The sequence below is a fragment of the Xiphias gladius genome, chromosome 21, assembly GCF_016859285.1.
Source record: "Xiphias gladius isolate SHS-SW01 ecotype Sanya breed wild chromosome 21, ASM1685928v1, whole genome shotgun sequence".
In the NCBI taxonomy this organism is placed as follows: Eukaryota; Metazoa; Chordata; class Actinopteri; order Istiophoriformes; family Xiphiidae; genus Xiphias; species Xiphias gladius.
Genome location: NC_053420.1, coordinates 13,337,172 through 13,364,581, shown reverse-complemented (window position 1 = coordinate 13,364,581; position 27,410 = coordinate 13,337,172). Strand labels below are relative to the sequence as shown.

The following is a 27,410-nucleotide window of genomic DNA, read 5'->3' as shown; positions in this document are numbered from 1 at the left end:
CTCTCCACATTCATACTGACTTATATAAGTAGTGATGCTAAAAAAAATCGTCCTAATTTTCTGTCAGCGAGGCTCAGCGTTTCTGTTTATAGCACATCAGTTGTTGTGATGGAGCTACTGCCTTGTCTGTTATCTCTTAAAATCACTTGAGGCCTCAGCCAAACACATCTGTTTTATTCGTCCTGTCTGTGAGTGTCAGTCATGTTTTCTGTGGGTTGATAACTTTAATGTGGCTGTTTTTATGATCCTAGTGAAATCCCTATGATCTCATTGAGGTTAACAGTGAAATTTAAAACGGTTATTTAATATTGAAAAACTGCAATGAAAAAGTGAATTAGATGTTGGAGCTAGTATTTTTCCATTGACCTAAAATGCATATTACTGATGTTTAAACTGATGTTAGGCAATAAATAACCCACTGCCCATTACACAAGTGAGCTTGAGAGATGTTTCTCATTTCATTATGGGAACTAAAAGCTCTCTTGCCTACTCCTATCTTGCCTCTTTTAGCCAACACAGCCTGCGACCCAGTAATTGAAGAGCATTTCCGCCGCAGCCTCGGGAAGAACTACAAGGAGCCTGAGCCCGCTGCCACCAACTCGGTGTCCATCACAGGCTCGGTGGACGACCACTTTGCCAAGGCGCTGGGCGAGACCTGGTTGCAGATCAAAAATAAAGGGAGCCCCTCGTCATCTGGCAGCAGCCCAAACTCCTCCCCCGACAGTCATATGGTCAATCACAACCACTCCCCCTCCGTGGTCTCCTGAAGGGGGAGGGATTTTAGAAGGAAGGATTTGCCCGTTTCCCTAGCCCTCCCAATCATCCCAGCTCCAACACCCATGCCCCCGTCACTCCTGGTCTGTCACCAGCATCCCAGAAGGAATGCCTGCCTGCTGGTCTCCTAAAAAACATCCACAACCCTCAAGCCTACTCTGTCTTTCTGTGCACTCATAGAGGATCATCAAGCAATAACAAAATGGGTTTTTTTTTTTTCCTTCTGTCCTCTGGTAGGCTAATGCCAGACAACAATCAGTAATGAGTGATGAGGGCTCGACTTGGGGACTGACTGGAGCATTAAGCTGCTCCTTCCATTCATTCATCATCCCTGCATATCAAGCTTGGAGCTGAGCAAGTGTCTGTAGTTATATGTACATAAAGAGAGAGAGGAAAGGCAGTGTTTTAATTATTAATTTTCGTTTCTTTAACAGTAGTTTTGTGTACTGCTTCTGCATTATGAGATGCCTGACATTTGATAGAAAAGATAAGAAACACTTTGGAGAAAATAATCTCAAACCACCTGCCTGTGTTACCAAAGAAGCATTAGACGCTGATGTTTATGCATGCCCGCATCAAAAACACAACAACAAAAAGCCATTGTTTAGCCTCCTCCTTCTGTTCTATCTTTTTTTTATTCTCTAACCTTCCTTCTCTCTCCCCCTTCTCTCCAGTGTATGTGTTCAGGTGATTCTATTACTGTATGTGTATACTCAAGCGATCGACTTGGTCTGATTTGCACTACTGCAGTAGAGGGTAAAGGCTGGCATGTCCATGTTGCAATCTGGCCCTGCACGCACTGGGTCTGATGAAGCCGATTTTGACTTCAATCTGATCTCCCATTAACTCCTGTTTAAAATTCACTTCGGGCATAATTTCATCCTGGCCATGACGTGAACAGTCTAAGCCTCATTATTATGCATTATTTATTGAATGCAATCCTAAAAAAACAATGGAAAAATACATACCAGTGTTGGGCAGTACAAAATGGTAGCTATATGCAAAGTAATATGGATTTGAATACCATGTGTCCCAATATAAAAAGAATTTTGTCACATCACAGCATGTTGAGTTGTACAGCTGCTAACTTAAAAAAAACAAAAACATGTTTGCGTGGGAAGAGAAAGTGGGTGAAAAAACTTTGCTTGTATTGTCACTGGCAACCACTGTCAGGTCTGACTGACTAAAACCAAGCCATATCCTAACTGTTGGTCCATCTCTTGGTTCTGACTGTGTAGCGTGTGTAGTTACCGTTAAGTAAACTGATCCCTCCCCACCAGCACTTGACAGATTATCAGTCCACATTACGTCAGAGTTGTGGGTGCAGAGAGCTCTCCTTATTAAGGGTAGGGGTATAAACAATCAGATAAACTGTGGCAGGAACTAGCCACTCTTAAATTTAAGTAAACATCTGTTACTGTGGACACTGATAGAAGCAGTAATCCCCCAGCTGCTATATTATGCCACTTCCCCGGATAACATCCCCAAAACAAGGGTACAAGTCGGGTAAATCAAGGATAAACTCATGTTTCACCCTTTTTATGGTAACTTCAAAATATATTAAGAGATTTTGTCTATAGCTGCCATGAGAAGTGTAAGGAAAGTTTTATGTGCCAGTACAAAATATCCAAAGGAAAACCCCGTAAATTCACTCCACTTCCAGCCTGCAATTCACTTCACGTAAACTGGAGTGGAAAGTATGAGGAGGTTGTGGCCAGAATTAGTTTTTTTCACCCACTCACCTCTCTTCACCATTCTATTGAGATTTTTAACTATATAACTTGATAAATCTTCAGTATTCAAAATAAATTGGGATAGCAAATGCATCACATGGCCCAGCCGGCTACATACAGAGCCGGTATGTATGATCAACTACACATATATCCAATCTGTGAATTAATCAGTGTTGATCAGTATCGGCATGGATAAATATATTGCTGCCCCAACCAAAACATACAAAACTACTTCATCTGCTTAAATTGTGCCAAGCTGTTGCATGGCGATTTTACAAGCGCGGTCAGGTTATCAAATCGGTTAACTGTGGTGTTGACGGACATCACAACCATTATGAGAGGAGTTTAGGACTGAAAACAAAGTTGTACAGCCTGCAGTGCGTTAAAGATCGGTGTTTGCTGAACAATGTGCTTTGATGTGTTTCACAGGCTTAACCGTTGACAGTGATGAGGGGTTAGATGACACTACATGTCACTTTGTGGTTGAAAGAAGAAAAAAAAGTCTGGTTTCTCGACCGGGGGAGAGATGATTATTCAGATCTCTTCAAACACACCTTTGTTTTTGTACCTCTTTGAACATGGGTGTTGTAATTACATTTGGCTAACACCCTGCCATCCCTCCCTTCCCCCCTCACCTACACACTGTGGTTTGGAAGATTTCTACAAGGTTTGAAGGGTAAACTGATGCTTTTTACAGATGCATGTTTTTTTTGTTTTGTTTTGTTTTTAATAGCTGGTATCTATTAGTGTTTTTAAGCATTTCAATCTTAACTACTATTAGCCTTTTCATTCGGATGTTAGTTGTTACTTCTTTCATTTTTAGTAACGGACAGACACTATACACTCACTGCTGGGTCAGTTGTACTCCATATTATTATTGTTATTGTTATTACAATTTTGTATTTTGTTTTCCATTAATATCAGTATGGTAACAAACATCTGTAGTGGGACAGCCTCCGGACAGGCTCTGTTTAATGATGAGAGCTGCGTTTCTCAAAACCATCTCGGCACGATAGACGATTTGCTCACTCCTGCAGCAGAGCCGTGATCGTTCTGGTGTTGAGTTGGCTTTGGCACACGCAGCCCGTTAAGGTTTTCATAAGATGTTGATCCATCGGTGGTACAGGATGCTACAGCCTTCAGCGTGACTGAGCTGAGACACCAAATTGGCACAAATTAGTCCACAGGGCCTTGTTTTCCGCAAAGGCATCTTGGCCTAAGACAAAGAAAAATGACTTTATTGTTGTGAGTCGATTTGGGTGCCGTCTTAAAATCACCACCTTCATACCAGCCTTTACCCACCTTCTTGCTGCAGTCCAAAAAGTACTTAGTAGAGGACAAGCTAGGAGGCTATGAAGCTTTTGGAAAACAAGGTATTGTTTACAACAAGAGTTAGTGATGACGGCTCTCAAACGTCTTTTTGACCCTTACAAAAGTGTCGTAAAACGATCACACTAAGAATAATTTTGTACGACTAAAGCAAAAAATAACATCTCAAAAATAGCATTGAAAACACTGGAGAGATGCTAGCGAACAAAAGAACACTTTATTAGTGGTTATCTGAATTTAAGCTCTCTCAACCCTTAGCAGTTGACTTTTTGTGTTCTGACTTGGTGTCCAGACTTTTTATTTGTATTTCATCGCTTTCCTTTCTGAAAAACATTGTGTTGTGGCTGCAGTTAAGCTAGACTGCTGCAGTCTGAAAAAATGAATTTTACTCTATGAAAGACCCTGCGCCAAGGTGGCATACATTCCTCCTATAGGGAACTTTGTACAGGCCTCATACACACTCAGTATCTCCATAATCAACAGACCGAGCTAATAACCAGCCAGGGCCACTTGTCCCAGGAGCTCCCTGTCGACAGTTTCCTGCATCTTTACCGAAATAACAAGGTTTCGAGGTTTGCTCTTTTTGGCCACAAATCTATACCGTGTGACAAAGGAACAACCGATGCCATAACAATTTTGACAACATTCAGAGCGTAGAAATTGGAGAAGTGGGGTCGGAAAAAAGTTCAGTGTAATTCTGCAGTAAAGGGAGAGAATCATTTCATGTCTCTGAGATGAGGTTAATAGGTGACAAGGTCTGGTTTAGGTCATTTTTGTAGAATATGACGAGCACATCCAGTACGGAGTTCTCTACGTGGAACAACAATGTTCTAGAATGTCCACACATTCCATCCGCAACTATCAGAACAGATGTGACAGAACGAGAACTGGTGGTAAATGTTATAGAATGCCCAAATTTTGGATCATAACCCAACTGACAGGGACTTCATTTCTATAGCAGATAAGTCCTCTACCATCTCAGTGGGCTTTCCTTGACAGGTCCAGAGCGGTTTGGACGGTGATTTATGGCTGGGCGACGGGGGATGGGGTGTTGTGGTGGCAGAGCTTCAGGAGCTGAGCTTCTGTAAGCACGGTCTGTGAGCCACAAGATGTTCAGCTGCTGCTCAAAGTCTTTTCACAGTGACACCTCCTCCTCCTCCTCTCAGATTCCGTTGACTCTGATTGAGATTGGATGCAGTTGGCAATTTACGAGAAAACACGTGGGAAAAGGGCTCGGTGTCCAGAAGATTTTGTTTTTCTATTATTATTCTTATTATTATTTCACTACCACCCTGTAGGTAGGAGGCTCTCTTTCTGCTTCGGCACACACTCCCTACACACTGTAGGAAAATCACTTAAGAAAAAAATACTTTTTTATAATAGGTAACTATAAGACCATCATTACGCTGTGCGTAACGAATGTACAGAGAAAAAAATCGTAGGTATTTTTTGAGGAACAATTAATTTGTTAATGATATGTAGCTATTTAATTGTTGTTTTTCCCTGTCCTTGTATTGTAATCATTGCCTTTTCTTTTTTTGTGAAAAAAGTTGATCTTTTTTGTTTATAGAGTTTGTCTTGTTAGAGTAAAGGTTCAAGTGCAGGAGCACAGTAAATGTATGAAACCACAATAAGCCACTGGTGTGTCGGTGACAATCGCTACTTCCATTGGTCCCTGATGTTCTGCAATCATTTAACTTGTGTTTTACCATGTGACGTCTGAGACATCTGAACAAACGTTTCACTCATGAGCAAAGTGAGTTTGTCCTGTTAGCAGGCTCTTGATCAGCTAGCATGTTCTGCATCGATGGAACAGAATTATTTTTGCCACTAGCCCGGTGCATCTTGTCGGCCATTTCCAAACCATTTGCATTGAACTTTAAAAATCAACATTAGTCATGGGCTAGCAGGCAGGTAAAATTTCCACCACTGCATGTAAGCAATACAAATTGTGGGTTTTGGAAGTCTTTTGATGACTGTTTTTGGTTTACAGATGGGGACTGAGCTACAAGTAAAACCATCAGTCTATTTGAGAACATTTGTCGGGTTGGTTTAGCTTGTCATAACACTAAAGCTTAGCCGATGAAAATCTGAGAGCATACGTTGTGCTTAAGTTCATCTGCTTCCTTGCCTGTCAGTGAGGCTGAGATGAGCCAAGCAGCATATGAGCTTTGGGGATGTCACGGTTCCCATCTGTAGAGGCCATTTTGCATCTGTAGACAACATGAAAAATTGTGAGATAAATCAAAGAGGAGTTGGTCTTTACTCTGACTGTACGACATTTTCCAGGTCCTTTTTTGAAGTGGAAGTAGCACGTACTTAGTGGTAGTAATACTCTGAACTGTAAAAAAAAAAAAAAAAAACAACAAAAAAAACAAAACAACAAAAAAACAAAAAAAACAAAAACAAAAAAAACAAACAAAACGATTTGTATCAAGAAAACAACAGTCAATTTGTGGCTCTGTGTCTCCTCCTACTAAAAAGGTTTTGGCAGGCCACCTTTTTTGTACGTAAAGTAGCCTTGATGAACAATAAAGTGCTTTTAAACCACTTTCTGATTGTGTGGGTCTCTGTTTGTGGCCGTGTAACAGTTAACGCAGATAGTACAAGTGGATGATTATTTTTGGGAATCAAATAGGTGCAAAGATTCACATGAAGCGAATGTATGGAAGGATATAGTGTGTCATAAAAAGCAGAAGAATGTAAAACACATCTGAATGCAGCAATATAATTTATTCCAGTTTTTGGTTAAATACTTAAAGTACAGAATTAGGGCAACAAAACAGCTCGGAGGAAAGACAGAATTATGAAAACAAAGTGAATCCTGAGTTTAATCTAACTGAAGACAAACGTCTAACTTCTGGGTTTTTTATTTTAGAATTCTGTGTTTTCCTCACAATTCTGACTTCAATCTCTATTTCACATTGCACTAATCCTCTTCCATAAGTACCTAAGCTGCTATTGAAATTTACATTTCACTACACTGAAATCATTGTACATGTTAGCAGATCAGACACAGGGCACAGAGTAAAAAAAGAAAACAAAAATTGCACAGACAAGCACATGCACGCCTCAACACAAACGAACCAAAAAGACCTTTGGTTTGTCCACTGGCTCTTTTAGATTAAACTGCAGCTGTGTGCTCCAGGGTTTCTACAGTAACTAAATTGTTTCTCTATCAGAAGCCACAGTTCAGTTGCTGTACAGTAACATCTGTGCAGGTGTTTTCTCAGAGTAACACTTTGAAAGTTACAAAGCTGGTTTTACTATTAACTGTACTGTATGAATCACAGTCGCTAGTAAACAGACGGGGAGATGGATGGATTTGCTGAGTTGTCCTCCGTGTTTCTGTATTTTCATAATTCACCCAAAGCTCTTTTTCAAACTGAATGAGCGAGCAGATGCAGTATGTCAAAGTCTTGCCAAAAGGCCTGTCACCATTCAGTGAAGCTTTTTCAATGCAAATGTGGCGTGTTGAGCCGACTCCAATCCGTGAGTAACAGTGACTGATAACATCATTAAGTAACAGAAGCAGGAACATTCTCCCTTAAATACAACAGCTCCATGTACACAATGTGGAATCCCGACTTGATCCTGTTTCTAATGTCACGCTGAAGAAAAAGACGCTCACCGAATCGGATTCTGTTGCGGTTTATCTTTTTTAGCCAAATTATTACTCACCTCTGAAGGTCCAACGATTTTGAATCCAAATAAGGACTAATAGGAATTTTAAAGCAACTTTTCTGAAGCAGTTTTTGGTTTTGATGAGTTGAATTTTATGACTGCGTCCAGTGTTGTCCACAAAGCCCTCGGTCAGCCACTCGCTCCCCTTGTCATTTGAAAATATATGGTCCATTAAAAAGAAATAGACGGAAACATGGATTGGAGTGTCCAGTCCTTTGGTGGCTCAGGGTTTGTTCATCCAGTCCTTCAGATGCTCTCGTCATCGCTCATGTCCCAAATCTGATGAGACGCAAAAAGACAGAACAGAAAAAGATCATGAAATAAACAATTTACACAGAAGTCATTATTTTGTCTTCAAAACAAGGTCTATGTGGTTTGACCAAATAGTCTTCACTCAAGCTCTTAAGTGTGTTTCTGCAGCTTCGGCGGAGTTTGGTCGGTGAGATGTAGCCGAAGGCTCCAGAACAGGCGAGCAAGTGGCCTTTAAAAGGTGCTCTATGGAGTTTGCTCGTAAACATACAAAAAGTTATGCTCCCAGTCAGTGTTTCTCACCCACCATTGTGTGTATCCTTGAGCTCTAACAAACACGAGAGATTTTCTTTCCTCATAAAACACCTGCAAAGACTTTTTTGGGAAATATTTCATATCATGCATTGTTTAAAAACCATGTCTGCTACCTTGCAGTTTTCCGTCCAACTACTATTATCAAGGTCAAGAGTGAACTTAACAAATGTATGGACACCACACAAAGTCATTAGGCATCATACATATAACAATAACAGCTTTGCTGAGCTATCTAAAGTTGTTCTGACATAGTTTAGTGGGCTTTAGACATGCATGTAAAACACACACTGAGTAACCACAATTATACCACAGAAAACATTGCAATAAAATAAAATCCAATAGGGATCAAGAAGGGCTGATTTAAGTCATAGTGTTAGATCCATTGAGTTTGCACTGATTTAATACATGTCTACAAACAGCCACGAATGTTTGATTTCATTAAAAAAAAAAAAAAAATTGGAGGAGACAAAAACAGGACTAACAGACAATTAACTAGTTACAACAAAATGCACTTTAGAGATCATACAGGGATCCTGCAGCTCCCATTTGTTGGCTACATTCACCAATTGTGTGTAACAGCTTTAAAAATAATTACTTACAATCCCAGCTAAAAGCTTTCTTAACAGGAAGTGACAGCAGCATATGACTCACACACACACACACACACACACACACACACACACACACACACACACACACACACACACACACACACACACACACACAGAGAGAGAGAGAGAGAGAGAGAGAGAGAGAGAGAGAGAAACCTCCTTTGCAATACTGTGTCAGTAAACAACAGTGGCCTTCTCATGGCAGCAGATTCTTCACATTCTCCCTCTGTAAGACGTAATTCACATACCTCTACCACTGGAATGTTTCTCTCACACACACTCACACACACACACACACACACACACACACACACACACACACACACTTTTGACACATACATGCAGGGTTACTTTAAATGAGCTGCTTCACCACTCAAAGAGCTGAAATGGGAATTCCACTGCAACTACAACAGCAAGAAAATTAAATGCCCCCTCCTTTTACATTGTACAATACTGCCTGCAACACAGTAGTGAATTTATGCACACACATGCAGACCCAAGGAAAACATCTGGAGTCACCAGAAAAAAGTCACAAACCATCTAAACAAACAATGCTGGGCTGCAAATGACAATTAGTTTCATTAGCAATTAACAAGCAGATTATTTTCTCCATTAATCGTTTGGTCTATAAAAAGGTCAGAAAACATAAAAAATGCCCACCACAACAGTTGCTGAATAGTAGTTTGCTGATCAACTAATCATTTCAGCTCTAAACCCACAAATAGTCCGACACAAATGCATCTTCATCAAAATGAAAACTAAATGGTTTATAAGGTTGAATTTATAAATATCAAATGTTTACTAAAAGGTTTCCGAACTGAATTTGGCAACGCTTTCATTTTTGGTTCTGTCAGTTCCCAAATAATTCCCCTAATAAGTTTCCTGGTCAGTGTACAGAAAGTCAGTGTAACATGTGAAACGTGTCTGCAGGAAAGCATTCAATTCAACATGTATGGGGAGGAACGTTTTCAGTGACATAGAGAGTTACCCTGTTCTACTCGTTCTAAATACTGACACATTTGTCAAACACTGTTTTTTCCGTGTCATATTTGTGAAGAGAGGCAGGAATATGAAGAGGAAGAGACTATAATTACACACATCGTTATAGTAACTGCTATGTGCTGTGGCCCCACGGTTACTGACTACAGCGGTGTGAGGGGAACAAAACGTGGAGGGGCGGTAATGGCTCTGCCGCTTCTGCTCTACAGCACGTGTCCTTATACCGTGGAGCCAGACCGGGTCGGTTCATGTGAAACAATCAATGTAATAAATTTAAGACCAACAGTTTCCTCAGTCCTAGTTTCCTCTTGAGTCAGAGTCTTCCATTTTACGTACTTTTTCTCTTGGCCTATCTATTTCAACAGGGATGTTTCCGGTGCCGGTTTTCGTTTAGCTTTATGTTTTTAGTCAAAGACTTGTGTGTACCTGCATTCGGGTACTCGTGTGGCCAGAAGTCGCTTGTGCCAGTACTTTGGCTTGAGAGACAACTCTGCAGTACGACAACCTGAACCGCAGTCCACCAGAGTACAGACTAAAACTGAAAATGTGCGTAGTCGGAGAGTCGCTGGGCAGTGCGGAGAGTCAGGGACAAATTCATATCAAAGCTGGATGTTGGGCATTTCTGCTCCACTGCTGCTGGGGAGCGAGCATCAAAAGGACAGCAAGCAAAGAGCTCTTTGAAATGAGGCGACATCGGAGCCCCTCTCTGGACAGCTGCCATGCCGCACTGATGGCGTGTGTGCGTGTTTTGAGAAATCTTTTGTGCAAAATGAAAGAAGAAGGGGGGAGAGAGAAGGGAAAGACCTTATGTAACGTGAACGGCTCCAGCAAACTGAAGCCAACAACTTTACTACACTCTTTCAAGCACGGCTGAATACTTGGGATGTTTCTCAACCGTTTACCCCTGTTGCTGCAATGCATAAGCAGATTTCTGTAAAGCTGAGATCTAAATAAATTACTTCTTTGCTCGCTTCAATTATGGAGCTTATTGAAATCACCAACTTCTTTCATTCTAAGTTAACAAATAGTGTGGACCTGAATGTAAAGCATTGAAAAACAAGCAATCAAACTGTAAGGCTTAGGTTATTTTTAGGAAGGCTTGAGTAAGCCCTGAGTCAAACAGTCATTTCCCAGTAAATTAATCAGCAGCCATTTAAAATTGATTGTGAAAATTCCAATGTGTCAACTGTATATATATGATCGTATGATTGTAGCAGCTGATGGTTTGCTAAACCCCGCCCCCAAACAGCGATCGTCCTATCATAGCTCAGCAACTGTAACTAGGCAGCGCAGCCCTGACGTGTTGAGGCGGCGTGCCTTGGGGCTGTCATTAAACTGACACTTCATACATACAGGATATAAAGCGTGTGGAGGGAAGTGTCTATATTTTTTAGCTTCTCCAAAACCAAAAAAAACCACAGAAACAAGTGCTAAGAACGGATATGTCTCCCAGCTAACTAGCCTACGGCCTAGTACATTAGTAACTGAGCCGATGAGCATTTTACACTTTGTTTTTTATACTTTTACATTTTATAGCTTTACTGGTTACACGTTATGTTTGAAAAAAAGGATGCTACCATATTGGAATTTACAGTAAAGTTAGCAACCCCAGCTAACGTCAGCTGACATAGCATTATCCCAGCTAGCGTGTTTGTCAAACGCATCGGTTTGTCCTCATCCTCAGACACTTTGCCCCTTACCGCATTCAAACTGAACCATACTGTTTGAAAGTACAAACAATAAAGTACAAATCTAACCTCTGTCTTGCTTGTCCAAGTACGTGAGCTGAGCAGCCCAACAAACAACAATAAAACACATTGTTCGCTGCAGCCCTAGCCTGGATCTCTCCTAAGTGGTTGACCCCCACACGACACACACGTACACACAGACCATGACAGCACCTCAAAGGGATTGGCAGAAACACAAACAACAACACATCTTTAACTCTGAAGCAGTCTTATCGCTTCTGGACCTTCAGTCACTGCAGGTTAAAAAAGCTTGCTGGACGATTCATAAAGTCCGACAGTAAGCTGCATGTAATCATTGTGTGAATGTGTTTGTGTTTGTAATCAGTTGGGCTCCGGCTGATATGACAAGCATAATCCAGGCTAGTGGTTGAAACAAGGCTGGGATCTGATCAGATAGAGGAGGTTTTAGCTGGGAGCCGAGGCTGGTGGAGTCACAGCCAACTCTCTGCTGCTGCTGATTATTGTTCCCCCACAAATACAACACAAGCCTCAGCATGAGGGTCTTTAGCAATATTTACCACTCCGCAGGCCTGGGTCAAAGCACTGCTTCTGGAAGAGTAACACCAGAACTACAAAATATTTGCTGTCTGGCATCGCAGTTTATTAAGAAGCCACTTTCCAGATCAGTGGGATTTCAATGACATTACCAGTTTCACGCACATGGTTTGGGGTTGTTGCTCCTTAGGCGAGCTGACACAAAATCCTGAGCCTACTTACAGGAACACATCCTAAGTGCGGGTGGCCCCAGTGGGAATCCGACCTCTAAAGCCATTCAGCTAGGCAGTGCTGCACAAGCACCGATGGGCTCTGCTATTAAACACACATCTGCTTTACATATTAGAACTGACACCAAAGCACAAAGCGCAAAGTCAAGCTTTCATCATGGAGACTGGCTCCATCTGACATGCAATTAGTGGACCACACAGAGTGACGTGGTTTATGGCTGCTGGATATAGCAGTGACTGTGTGCGGAACATAGAGGAAGAAAAGTAAGGGATCCTGTCTAAGTGAATATATGTTTCATTCTTGTGATCTTGCATAGTTTATGTGAGTTTTTACAAAGCTAAGGAAAATGTGAGGACTGCACCTGGTATCTGTCATTATAAACAGTGTGAGACACGCTGTCATCCAGGCCCCTCACTGGAGAGATAGCACAACTCTTTTCAGCTCTTTATAAGCTCTTTTCAGTTCGAGTAATGGCTTTTTGTCAACCAGGCATGTGTGTATGTTACGTAAATGTTCATTATGGTTTCATTCGGACATGATAGGACTTTTCCAGAAAGAGCCGAAATGCTTGGGTCAAATTTGGTGCCTGCTGCCAAGCGTTGAGTTGAAAAGCACATTAATATGAAGATGAAGAGATGAAGAGACCTCTGCTGCCTGTTTTATAAAGTCAGACACAAAAATTGAATGACAGGGTGTTACGTTGGGGCATTTCATTTGGATTTGCTTTTATGCTGAATGTAAAGTGTGTTGCTGGATATTCATTCATAAAGTTGATGAGAGTGGAACACGTAGGGCAGGAGTGTTGGTCCGACTAATATCGTGGGTGTATGAGATATGTTTCTTGTCTCTTGGTCCGCACTGCAAGGGAGAACAAAATAACTATCAAACTGCTTACGTGAGAATAATCAAGAAAAAACTGGCCGATTTTAGTTTATGACAATATATTTAACAAGCTGTACAAGTAATTTCTCTTTTTGTGTATTTAACTTTGAGCTACCGTGGCCTTTACAGTAATGTGGCAGCATTCGATTCAGACTTGTGCTGCGTTGAAAGTGTTACAGAAATCTTACTAAGCCGGATGTAGTAAGACTGTTGTTGTGACTTTTGAGAAAAAAATGGCCTGGCTTATTGCACATTATGAAGTGCGTGGCTGAAAGTGGCTTTAGTCAGCACTACTGGCAGTGAAATAAAACTGTGTAGCCGCTGTGTTTGGAGAAAAGTCCTGAAACTTAATATCACTGATTGAAGATTTGGCAGAGTGTTGTCCACGTTCAGTGTTTATAAATAAACACATAAGAAATAATGCACACGAGTCATGTCTGAGAATTGATTTTCATTTTAGAGTTGTTAAATATGGAGATATGATGGTGTTTTAAGCTGTCTGCTCCTTGAAAATTGCAGAATCATTGTCTTCAATGAAGCCAAACTTTGTTCATTCTTGCTTTCTGATCTATAAAACCAACCTGAAGCTATTGTTCTGCAGACATATCAGTACGGGGCAGCTGGTTCAAACTTCACAAAGGGGTGGCAGCCCTGGAAATTCTTGTTTCCTCTAACGAATGACCTAACATCTGTTAGCCAGGGGCATGTGTCTGATGATTTATGTTAATGAGGGGTGGATGCTTCCCCTTTCATCCCTCTCATAAGACCCCCCCGCGGGCGGGTTCATCGAGAAGGGGGAGGAAGACCCCCCCAGCTACTTATACAATCAAAGAGAGTTGAACTCGTGTCACTACAAGAAGTAAATATACACGTTACTTAATGTTTTCAGCTCACAACAGTTTGGTAGTTTGAAATGAGGGCCAAACTCTTTACCCCAGCTTCCTTTTTTCTTTCTCTTCGTTTGTCATTTTTATTCCTGTCCTCTCCACTGGCTAACCTCAATCAACTCATCCTGGAAACACTTGCAATACCTAGAAAAGACACTGCACTGGAAATGACCTAAACAGTGACAACAATAGCAGGTGTGTGTGTTTCTGCTGACTTCATGATGCTAAAACAAGCCCTTTGCGACCCTGGATGACATGTTCACTCGTCCACATGTTCATAACCACTCACACACTGACAATATACATGAATTTCCTAGTACTGCGCACGCACACACACACACACACACACACACACACACACACACACCCAAATGAACTGTGCATTCAGGCCAGTTGATGCAAAATTAATAATGTAGTGTGGGTGTAGCCTTTCCGAGGATTCGGTTTCTGGTATGGAAGAGTATTCAGCTGTGAAACAGCAGCACTTTGAAGTACAAAGGTGTGATAAGGTCTACAATCACCTGAGGGGCGGCTGAAGGAACAACCTTTATCTGGTTTAGCGGGAACCTGAGCCTTTTATCTGGGAAAAAGAAGGAAAAAAATCTTCTATTCTTTTTTTTAATCTTGACTTTGGGCTCATTTCAAACTATAGTATGTAATAGTGTGTGAAAATAATGCAGATACGGTAAAACATTTTATCTACTTAATGTGGGCTCTGAGGATTACAGGGATCCCTTCACTTGTGATTGGGTTTATTGAGAATCTTGCTGCCTTTGTCGTTTTCATGTGGCAGGCAACTACTTCACAAAATTTTTCTTTTGTTGTACAGGGATACCAATGTCTGTTGTCCTAATTTAGGTGATCCTTTGACTTGTCATCTAGGTTAACGTTTGCGGTTTTTTTTATCACTTGAAATGCACAGTGCATACGGTCGTGTCTGCATTAAGTACCAAAAAATGTGCATGCACTGTTTTCCATACTTTTGTTAATGGCAGCACTGACATTAGGAAAGCAAACGACACATTTATTCTATGGTTTTCTGTTTATTACCCAGAATAATTATGCCAGGCAGTAGGTCAGAGGGCCCGTCCTGTGGCACCCTGTCCAGCTGAAGCAGCACCTGTCACCAGGATGGAGGTGCTGCACGTTATCTTGAGTAATGCGGGAGCCTATAAGAGCCACTGTATGTGGCTCTGCAGCAGATCGAAGCGGCCCATTTCTATCCCAGTACGTGTGAAAACGCTGGGTGTGTTTGGCCTACAAGCTCAGCAGTTTAACAAACTGACATTGTGTTTTGGCATCTTCCACTTCCACATGCCTTGGTGCTGCCATCTCTACTGATCCCTTAAAAATGTTACCATCCTGTGCCAGATGGATCTTAGGTTATTACTGATATGTAGATTTAAATATTCATCACCCAAAACCATAGATTTTGCATTAGGCTGCGCCGTGGTGTAATGGTAATTGAACAAGAGAGTATACTGTGAATGTATCTGTATCCTGCAATTTCTCCTTTAAAACACACTCTTAAAACAAAAGGTAAATGTTCTCATGCTCACTGATTAAAAAGTGCACTGCAATACTATGATGTAGTGCAGGGTATACGCATATGTAGGGCAATATATCTATGTATTTGTGTGTGTGAGAAAGGGTTGATGACAACGTGAGTGCATGCATTATAAAATCTGAACGTAAGCCAATATCTGCACTGGCTTCAGGTTTTTGTGAAAAAGAGAACAGTCTGTTTAAAGGCCCTAATGATTCTGTTGTCTACCTTCTCTTATCCATTATGACCCTTGCACAGTTTATAGTAAAACGCTGCTGGAAATGTAATTGGTTGAATAAATATTCAGACTTAATCTTGGTCTGGGAAGAAAGCGTGTCATGTTCCAGTAAAAAGATCAGATGGGATTAAGAGTGGTAAACCCTATTTTTTCTGATTCTCCTCTTCCAGTAACACACTTAAGTGAACTCACACACACCGCTTGCAAGTACATGCCGCAAAAGTACACAGACATAGACGCTGATGAGTGCATCAGCAACTATGTCAGCAGAGACCACATGCGGCCCATAACAACACCAACTGCTGCTGCTGCTGCTGCACGCTGCATTCCCAGCTACATTCCTGAATTCCCCTCAGACATTCCTGCAGAATGTGGCGGGAATCTGCAGTGTGGTGATTTCACCGGCAGAGAGGCAGTTTCATGTAGGGTGAACAAGTAAAAGGTCAAAGCCCTCACAAAGACAGCAAAATAAGAGAATCTCTGGGTTTCAGACCTACCAGTGCCTCACCATGAAGGTGAGAGACAAACGAACGCCAAGAGAGACACAACAAGAGAAAAAACACTAAAGCAAATCCTGGGAATGAATGCCCAGGATTCAACTGTGATATACAGATGAGTGACACAGTCAGGGACAAATTGACACTAGGTTTCTTAGTATGGTGTTACACCACGAGCTGCTAGCATCTTGGCACATATTCTGCTAATCCCTAAAATCTATTCTTCTTCTGAAAGATATTCCCTCATTTAGTCGTTTAATGATAGTAGCGGAGAGCACTACCAAAGACGTCACTCCAAAAATTTCTAACTATAATTGGTAACCGTGGCCATAGCACATGATTCACATCATTTTCATCAAACCGCTCCGTGACCCTTGGCCTCTGCATTCAGGCATCTACATTTGTTGTTTTTTCATTTATTTACTTGGGTTTTCCCTTTAAATATGTCACGTGTCTGTTGCAAATATAAGAAAAGAGCACTCATCAACAATCTGTAAAAGTATGATAGCACACGTGTCTCGCTCGTTTCTTGAAAATGAGCCCATAGCTTTAATCCCAAACAAATATTAGTCACCAGAAAAGGTTAGATAAATAAAGCAGATGCTAATCTCATGTGTAAAACGTGCAGCTTACTGCGGCACAAAAAGTATACGACAGGTAAGGGTCATGGTAAAGTAAATACAAATAAAATATAAAAGAATAATGACACTGTTACATTGTCCAATCCAAACATACACACTACTCCCTGGTGATGGAGTCCAGAGTAGAGCAAGACTAACCTGATATAACATGATCTGATCCCCAATTTAAATGCCTACAGAAGCAGATAGCACCAGACACCCAGGGGCCATGGTCTATCACAAATGACAAGCACTTTTTTTGGAAGGAAATCCTGTGCAAGACACCTACTGTACTGACAACTAGTGGTTTTGAGGACCAAAACGAATGTGGTTTATTTTATCTCACTATATATCCCACAGTTACCAACATCTTCTGATCTGCAGTACATACTATGCAAAGCTTGGTTTTCTAATACAAACATTTCCTCCAATGTAAGTAATCTGTCAGCTATTCCCATTGTGACTCTTTCTAGGTGACACATGTCAGAGCCCATGCGAGGAGAGCCGTCATGCTCTTTGTACACTGCCTTCACGCAGGCCGCACGCTGGCTTTCATTTTCTACTCATTACCACTTCAGGCCATCCAAGGCCATCCAAAACTAAAAACATACTACCGGAGGACTCTTAAGCTCCTAATGTCTTCTGTTTAATAAAGTAATGTCTCCAGGCAGCATATACAATTCCACAGAAAAAGCAGAGTTTTGGCTAGTATTGCTTGGCAGTAAAAACACTAATTTGATAAAGTAGTTCCAGATGACTCAGTGGATGTAAGATGTCGAAACTGTCTGATCCAGATTCAAAGCTGTAGGTGAGTCCGATTTGGATGAAGACAGGTTCCCCTAAAACTGGGAACAGACTTTCTGATCGTTTAAACCTAGACGAGACATCCCACACATAACAATGACCTCCTCCAACATACACAACTGTTGTTAGTCTTGACAGTCAGAAAGCGGCACATTTTTGACCAGCCGTAATGGGGGTCCTTCTGCCTGAAGAGCAGCGTCTCTATTGTCTCTGCTGTCAAACTACCACACGAGTGATCCTGCGGAGCCAAAACTTTGTGCTCTTTATGTTCCTTCTCCTGCCAAAAAACACTGTAATCAGAGTTCAACAACTCAGAGTCTCGATAACTCAAACCTCTACATAACATAGCAGCCTCTCATTCACGTAGCACCACCCTGGGTATTCCATATGTTATAGGAAAACTCAAGCGTGTGCCAAATGTCCAACTCGTAATACAGTAGTCTGGATTGAAACCCCCCCCCACACACACACACCGCCCACCCCACCCCGCAGCGATCCGCTGTGTTCTCTCTGGTGTCCTCATTGTTCCAGGGCTACAGCTCTCAGGGGGGAACACAGTGAACAGGCTAGATGTGTGTTTGTGTGTGTCTAACTGTGTGTGTGCACGGGAGTACGTTCTATTCACTGAGATTTCAGACAGGAAGAGGAAGAGGACATGGGTGGAGACAGGAAGAGGAGGGGTACCCACTAACCTAACCTGCCCTCTCAGCAGCACATGTTCTGTCCACCGGGTTAGATGAAAAAACTGAACCACACACCCACATTTAACACTAAAGCGAACAAGAATGACGTCATAGCGATCATAACAAGTGTCTGGTATTACATTATGGTACTATATACTGAACTTGTGTGGTAGGCTCCACATAATACGCACCCGTTTAGTGTGCGTGTGTGTTTCTGAACTTAAAATAAAGAAGTATGTGATTATTCTACTGTTAAATAAAGCTGTGGTTCACCTGGAGGTCAGGGCACAAATGTGTTAAATGTGACAGCAATGTGTGACATGAGGCAACAGAGGCAGACTATACGGCACAAATGCTAATCCAGAACTGGGCTAAGACTCTGAAAAGGCTAATCAGACTCTATTCTATATAATACAAATACAAATGCCATTAAAAAACCAGAAGCAACAATGCATTGGTCAGTTCCTTAAGACTTTTTGAGTTCCCTACCCTGTCTGTGGCGCTCAACCTTGAGCCCATTTGTTCCTGTTGAGGACGGAAATCCTTAAAAAATGGGTCATATATACAGATACGAGAAGACATCAGCCAGTGCAATAGTGTGGCTCATTGATGAGTTTTTAATAGTTTTTGGACAACAATGGAGCTCTACGGCACAGAGGAATGAGTCAATCAGGATCTGGCTACACAGACAAAACATATTTTTTATCAAAAACAAAAAATTATTAAAAATCGATGCAGCAGAACAAAGAGATATCACCTTTTTTTTTTTAAATCCACAGGTTCTTCTTCCCTTGAAAAACCTGCCGCCCTGAGTTCCCACAATACAACTCAATCGCTATCAGTTCAGTCAGAGATTTGAGTGCGTTATGCAAGTAACTGCTAATGTAGCTTCGAGCTGCCGGCCTCAAGCGGAGATGAGGAGCGGGCTACAGAGGTCTGGTAAGGTCACTTCTTTCTTAATCCGCATCCCTGAGATTTTTTTCATTTTCAAACTTTTATTCTTCAGCCCCAACCGACGCTGGTCACTTGAGGTTGTTTATCAAATTTCGCTCGTCTCCCTCTGGAGCCACAAAAGCATTAACAACTTTTCTCCCATACGCAGTAGTCCTCCCTGAGACCTGTAAACTTAAATGTGTAAAATCCGAGGAGTTCTCCTTGAACTTGCACTACTGTATACAGCTGTGTGATATGTTGCACATGATATGCGTGTTCATTTGTCTCCGAGTACCTACCACATACTAGGTATCTACGGTACTGTACGATAAAGCGCTACCACTGTGGTTCACCACTGGCTCAGGGCAAAAACCCATGTTCTGAAATATACATTTAACTATCTCAATTTTGAGGCAGAGGGGAGGTACGAGAGTGACATTAGGGATAGGGTGAATGACAAAAGGAGCAGAAATGAAACCTAACAGGGGCAAAAGGTGGAAGATAGGCATAGAAAAGTAACGTCAGAGGGATAGTGAAGGATAACATGGCTGGGAGTGAAAGCGATGTGACACTGGTTAAAAGAGGAAAAGAGATGGTTTAGAGCTCTGGTGGGAAGAGTATTAGTGTGCAGGTCCCAGCTGAGGTCATGTCCCCTGGCTGTGTTTTCATAAACTCCCGAGTCTTGGGGTAATCAAACAAAGCACCGGCACACACAACACTTGCTCAGATAACAAACCTTGGAATCACATGTCATAATAGAGAGACAGCAAACTAGGAAGTGATGCAGTATCCTCCTTTCTTTTCACTCCTTTTCCCATTTCCTAATGAAGGGTGGATGTTTGCTTCCCTTTTCCCTATTTTTCTTTTCTTTACTAAAAGTCTCCACCACCACCACCACCACCACCACCACCACCCCCCCTTTCTCCCTCTTTTCTCTCAGAGTCATAAAGGACAGCTACAACAACAAATGGAGTCTCTCTCGGCTGGGTGTGGTGGCCTGCGGAGCAACAGCTGGGTCCTGTTCTTTCTCTTGAGACAATGACTGACTGCTCGCCCTCCATTTCAGGACAACTCTATCCCCATGTCTTTCATTTTTTTTCTTAAATATTTAGGCATTTTGCTCTCACTTTCTCAGGATTCCTAACATTCGAATGGGCAACTCTTATCTGCTTTTCTCTGAGCTCTTCACTGATTTTTTTACAAAGACTCCCTGTCTACTGCTCTTAAAATTTCTTTGTCAAACAACTCACATATTCTCCCTCTCCAGAATCCTCTGCTCTATTTTGAAAGTGTGACTACTCTCTTGTTCCATCACCCTTGTTCTGCTTCTCTGTTCTTTCTCTCACTTAATCTGTCAGTCCCCATCTCCCTCTTCCCTTCCCTCTTCCTCTCTCCTTCTGCATCTCCCCACGGGCCCCTTTTCCCTCCGACACATTTCCTGTATACTAGAGGGAGTTATCGACTCAATTTCTGAGTCATACAAGTGTTTCATAATTTCACAAGTTTCTCGTCTGGGTAAAAAAAAAAAAAAACAACTAAAAATGTCACAAAATTAACTACATACTGAAACATACTGTAGACATGTAGTTTTGAATAATTTTCCAAATTACAGAAGTATGACATTATATAGGTTTTTACTTTCTATTCATATAAATATCCATAATTAGAGCAACAGCTTATCTCTTCATATCACATTTAGTGTAAAACATGAAATAAAAGTCCCGAACAGCTTGAAACCTCCATTTAGTCTAGTTGCTGTTGCCTTTGGTGAGGCATTAGCGTGTGCGTGTGTGCGACCAGTATAAACTGTACCTAATGAACCGTTTTGAGCATGGAACTAACCAAATGGCAATAACAGATCAACTTGTGTGTGTGCGCCCGTGCGTGTGTGTGTGTACGTGTGTCAGTTGCCAGTTCAGACCTGCCCTTGGTTTAATTAGAACTGTGAGTCAAAGCCAACTGACATGTGGTCAGAGGAGCAATCAAACACAAGCAGCACAAGTAGGGCCCCATGGGCACATGCACGAGCACGCATTCAGGCATCCATGCGCACACATACACATACACACTCTCTTGCACATGCAACAAACACCCTTCAAAGGAATAAAATTTATCACATCAAAACAATTTTCTCTCTTTGTTTCTCTGTTGTTTTAAAAGTTCTCACTTCTCAAAGGGACTGCGAACAAAGTACATTCAAACTAACCGATCTTTATGAAGCAACATGCCCAGACACACACACACACACACACACACACACACATACACACATACACACACAGTTCTCCGGAGAAAAGAAGGCATTAAACAGTCAAGGCAATCTTTCTGATCTGATGCTAAAACACCAGACAGCCTGTCATTAAAGACTTCTTCACTAGGCATATCAATCCCTGACAACAACAACTTCTTCACAGAACGATCCACACTTTACATTTTAACACTTCAGAGATGGTGGCTGTGACAGATCATTTTGGAAAACGCATTCCATGTTCGTCTGTTGAACAAACAAAGCAAAACTATTCTCAACACGTGAGAGAAAACATATAGCCATGAGCAACCAGAAACCATGACGCTGCATAGGCTACACACAGAAATAATACTGGTTTTGTTCATTTTTTCAGTGGTTTCAATATTCAGTGTCACACTATATTCACATATTCAGTATGGGATGACCCGCGGTTTTCTATTTTTTTTTTTTTCTATTTTTAATTGAAGTGCATCATTAAAGCGCTTTTGTTTTCACTGGAAAATTAGGTCAGAGGAAATCATGCCAGTCGCAGATAGGTGTCTACATGAGCAAAAGTGTTTCTGTGTGTCAAAGAAATAGGGACGCGCACACACACACACACACACGCTGTATATAAACACAAATGCAAACATGCATATATACATACAGTATATACCTATATATATGTACATGTATTATTTCTGTTTGTGTGTGTGTGAGAAATTATCTGAAACAGAGCCTTGATGCTATCACTGCCCTCCATGTGCTGGGCAGAACAGCATCGGGGGAAAAAGATAAGAACTGGCACTTTGACCAGATGTACACGGTGTGTGTGTGTGTGTATGTGCGAGTTCCTTTTCAGGCTGGCGCTCCAGGGCAGATTACCTGTGACTAGCTAAGCAGGCCAGATTCAGGCTAAACAAGATTCAAACACACACACACACACACACACACACACACACACACACACACACACACACACACACACACACACACACACACACACACACACACACACACACACACACACACACACACTTATCTCGGTCTTTGATGCAGTTGCAGAGTTTTCCTGTATCAAAGATTAGCTGAACCAGGAACAGAGGAATAAACAATCCTGCACTCAGATAGGACTCATGAAAATACTTCAAGTGAGTATGTATTCACATACAGTATAGTAGCTGGACATGCTCATATATATGTAAACAATACTTAAGTAAGTTTTTTTTTAATTTTTTTTAAAGAGATCAAAAATAAAATAGCTAAATTATCTCGGAAAGACTTACTTTACTTACTGTTACTTTATATTTAGACTTCATATTTAGGCTGCCGGGGTTCGTGGCCATCATTTATTACATGCTCTGTGATCAGCTGACTTCTGAAGTCTTAAATACATCAAGTGCGGGTTACTTTGCAGTGTATCAAACAATAGAACATTAACAGGACACAATGCATGCTTCACATACTGATAACATTCATTTCCTGAGGTTTCAATGAAATTATTTATCATCCCCCGAACAGTATACAGAGGGATGCAGGAGGCACACTTGACCCCAACGAAATAGTTAGTCAGGTAAACATCCTCCATCTATCACCACTGGTATCTGAAAACTTTCTGTAGAACTGCAGACTGAATTTCCATCTATCCAGGAACTGTGGATTTCGTTTTTGTTTATAACTTTCTTAAACTCACATCCTAAAAACAAAAATTCCATCCTGTGTGGAATGATGGTGTATATGTTATGCTGCCCTCAAATGGGACTCGTTACACAATATGTGTGGTGTTCAAGCATTAAGGCTGTTAACTTAGATTAGGTAGATTACTTTGTAACGTGAACTCTGCATTTCTACCATTTACTTTGAGATCATTGCAACAGAGAACAAAATGATTGTTAGCAGGATAACTTTCTAAAGTTGTGAAATCCCCCCTCAAAATATTATAAACTGTCCAGTGCTGTGGCACCTGATCTTTTAACTCATTTATTTCTCAGACTGGGCCTCCTGGGTAATGTCTTACGGTCAAACTTGTACCTGAAACACTCAGTAGAGGCCAGTGCTTTTTTATTTTTATTTATTTATTTATTTTTTAAACACGCCACAGTTTTTCGTCGGAAGAACGTGAGAACTTGGCTGCTAGGCAACTGGCTATAAAAATGGATGTCAGCTTGTTCCCTTTTCAAAAATAATGATTTTGGGGATTTTCTTGCTAAGAACAACAAAAATGGTGGAAAACAAATCTTATAAAAAAGAAAAACATTCAAAAAGTCACACCCATAGGCTCTGACATTTTGTAAAACCACAATCACATGTCACACCATCGGAAAAAATTTAATTAGGAAGCCTTAATTAGCCACAATTAGGAAGCCTGCAAGCCATTCAAAAGGCCTTTTTGTGAAATGAGGTGAACACAACCTAATTTAAAGATTAAAATGGGAAAATGGCAAAAATGCTATTTTGGAATGCCTAAAAATGAATGTGGAGAGACATACAGTACAGTGGTACAGTACAGTGCAGAAGTGAAAGTCTAGTCTAAAAGTGCAATGCTGACACTGATACAGAAATAGTCATTAAAAGCTACCAAAGAGGAAGAAGAGTAGGAGCTAAACCGGGACGACAAGACTACTACTCATTCTGTCGCAACCCAGACATCTGTCTGTCTAACTGTCTATCCATGCGTACAGCCAGCTGCCAGGCCAGAGGAAGGCATCACTCCGGACCGACTGGCGCCGGGGAGGAGAACCCATGTATAGGAGCTGGGCCACTGTAAATTTTCCCATGTAGTGAGGAAAAGTTGGCTTAACGGGTCTCATTTATGACTTGTGAAAATAACTCCCCTATGATTGATGATTGGTAATACTGTATGGGCCCCTTTAGATTCAAGACGCGAGACAGCTGTCTTGGGGACCAATGCGCCCCCTTTGCCCCCCAACTACAGAACACCTCTTCCCGGCTCCAGCCCTGTGTACAAGTGTATTAATAATACACAGACCACCAAAGTAGTATCTCAGTAGAGTGGAGTAATGTGCTCGCCAAGGAAGTTTAGATCCTATCACCTGCTATTCTTCACAATATCTCCTTCATCTTTTTAATATCAGTTATGTCAATGCTGTCTGGAGAAGTCTGAAGAAAAAAACTCTAAATATAAAAATTGCAAAACAGAGACAGATATAAGGTAACGAGGAGTCTAGTAAGTAACAAACTTAAACATAAGCAGAGTAAAGAGAAAGTAAGAATAGTTTGCTTATTGTGGTGACAAAATGAGACAGAAGAGGAAGATACATCACTGACTGGATATTTAAATGTTTTCTACTTTTTAAATATGTACTGTATGCATCCTGGGTATTTATATTTCACTGGTATTTTGCTGAAGAGAGCACCCTGTAATATGGGAAACACTGAATGTCTATGGTAGCTCTGTTACTCATATTACCTCAGCTACAGAAACAGAAAGAGGGGGAGGGGGATTAAAGCGATGATGACATAGTGTCCCACCTGACCTGAGTCCTCAATGTGAGTAGCCCTGACACAGAATGTCTGTTATTTAACAAGATGAGTGGATGGAGTGAAGAAGGCTTATTTGGAACCGGGTCTCTGTTCTGTTCATCAGTGACACCGAGATCTAGGCTAATTACAACTGTTACCATGTTTTAAATTATATTTTAAATTTGCCTGTATGAAATGATAAGGCTGGAAAGTGCAAAAAAAAAAAAGGTACTTTTTTCCTGTGACTTCAACTTGTTTGACATATTTATAGTATTTTCATTTCTGTTTGTGTGTGTTTGTCATATCTCTCTCTGACGTCAGTCCACCAGGAAAAGATCTGTGTACATGTAGTTTGAGTACGCACTGAAAAGTATGACTCTGGGCAGAAGCTGGACAGCAGTGATTTACACAGACAACTGATAAAGAAAAGCACTCTAACAAGTTGGAAAAAAACAAAGCAGATATAGAACAGTAACAAAAAAAGCTCGTAAAAAACATGGGAAAATTAAAATTATTTGATATGGCTGGCATCGTTCTTAGTTTAGTGACTGCAGAATCACCTGCCTTTAGCCTGCCATTTGAGTGCCAAATTAAACAGATTTTCTAAACTTATTTCTTTGTAAAAAAAAAAAAAGAAATGTTGGGTAATTTTTAAACGAAGGAAGACACCACGAGAGGTTAGTTCAAATCTGGAGACTCCAGAAACCAACATGACAGTTTGCACGTAAAGAATTATACAGATGAATCTTTCCTACCAAATATACACACTTACACAAGAGATAATAACCTTCAAACAATCATGAGAGGGTTACAAAGGTTAGCAAGTGAGGTTATAAGTCAAGCCGCTGACTGACACAAAGCTTCTGAATTTAGCCTGTAAAGATGAGAGATTTAGAGTAACTATGTATAGTGCCGAGTGTGTATGTGCATGGGTGTATGAGCGACAGAAACTATGTAGGGAAAGGAAGAATAGGAGGTGTGATGTGTCTGTACATAGCTAACATACATCCCTACAAGTAGAGCACACATTTATAATTAGCGGTGCAATAGATGTCAAGCAGGCATAGCTAGCATACATGCAGGACATAAATACACATGTGCTTGGGAGCAGTGACACATGATGACACTGACATATATGTGCACTTTTGTCAAGAAGAATGCGAGAAGACACAGGCAAATGATGATATTGGGTATTTTATGGGTCTGTAATGTCAAAACATTCTCCTAATAATTACCTAGGAAGTTTCCTGGAAAGAACTATGTTAATTTAATATAAAATATGGGGCAAATTTAGACAGTGCTCAATAGGTACGCATCAAATTCATTAATTCTAATTAACTGACCCAACTAACCTAGAGTCTTTTAGTCATTAACAGCTAAAAGTTTACAAATCAACATATATAAAGAATAAAGTTTCCAATAATAAATGAATAATGAATGGATATTTACTTGGGTTCTTTCAGGAACTCAACACAACTAACTAAACTAACTGAAATAACTTTCTTCGAACATTGCCTGTATTTTACCTACAATTAGGGCCAAATTACATACTTCTTTCCACGAAACTACAACATGACAGCTGCTGGTTAATGTATGCCAAACGGAATATAAAACACCTTCTTTTCTCGCTATGTCTTAGTCTACCACAGATCATATTTCTAAATCTATATAATTAAAAGCTCCTAAGAAATGGTTTTGAGTTATTAATTTATTCTGTGGTTTTTGTCGCTGCTCGGAACGAGATGTTGGGTTAGGACATAGTTTTAAAAAGGGACATGATCTGAAAATAGTCTTCACTCTGTCCTATAAGATCGCTGGGTTTTTCCATCAACCCCTTTCACAGAGAAAGAAAAGGATGCAGCAGAGGAGCGTGTTTTAATCCCATGCACCTTTTTTAAATTCCATCATTCAGTCTATAAATGATAAGCAAATGGTAAAGAGTGCCCATCACAATTTCCCAGATCCCAGGGTAACATTTTCATACTTTTTTGATTTGTCTAACAGTTAAAAACTCAAAAGGTATGAAATTTACCATTAAAGAACAGAAAGCAAAACAATTAATCTAACAATCACAAAATTGTTGTTAATCAACAAATCAATAAATCAACTTGAAGCACCACTTGAGACTTGCTTGTTTTATTTGGAGGATTGGCTTGATCACATTTTGTAATCACATCTAATTGAATAGGAACTGTTCGCATTGAATTCTCCAAGTGTAAGATAAAAAAAATATATATATTAATGAAAAAAAAAGGGTGGGACTTTGATATAAACAGACAAAAACACACATTTTGACAACATAGCAACATGACAAATTATTTTTTCATTTCATGGTGAAATAAATGGAAATGGATATCTACAACCATCGGGGATGAACAGTCAGTTACACTCAATTTAAAATTTGAAAATAAACAGACATTTCTGAAATGTATCTCTCTCTCT

The 27,410-nt window shown here is 40.7% G+C and overlaps 2 protein-coding genes across 6 annotated transcripts in view; one reads left to right on the top strand and one right to left on the bottom strand.

The window, feature by feature from the left end:
* Positions 1 to 6,378, top strand: part of vgll4b (vestigial-like family member 4b) — a 43,165-nt gene extending 36,787 nt beyond the window's left edge. For both annotated transcript variants that reach the window (XM_040115541.1, XM_040115540.1), the window contains one exon: positions 511 to 6,378. In XM_040115541.1, coding sequence (XP_039971475.1) covers positions 511 to 767 — 257 coding nt within the window. In that variant the 3' untranslated portion in view covers positions 768 to 6,378. The remainder of the gene's footprint in view (positions 1 to 510) is intronic.
* Positions 6,379 to 6,550: 172 nt separating this feature from the next.
* The window catches only part of atg7 (ATG7 autophagy related 7 homolog (S. cerevisiae)), a 61,614-nt gene continuing 40,754 nt past the window's right edge, over positions 6,551 to 27,410 (bottom strand). For all 4 annotated transcript variants that reach the window (XM_040116119.1, XM_040116115.1, XM_040116118.1 and 1 more), the window contains exon 19: positions 6,551 to 7,799. In XM_040116119.1, the coding sequence (XP_039972053.1) occupies positions 7,767 to 7,799 (33 nt within the window). In that variant the 3' untranslated portion in view covers positions 6,551 to 7,766. The remainder of the gene's footprint in view (positions 7,800 to 27,410) is intronic.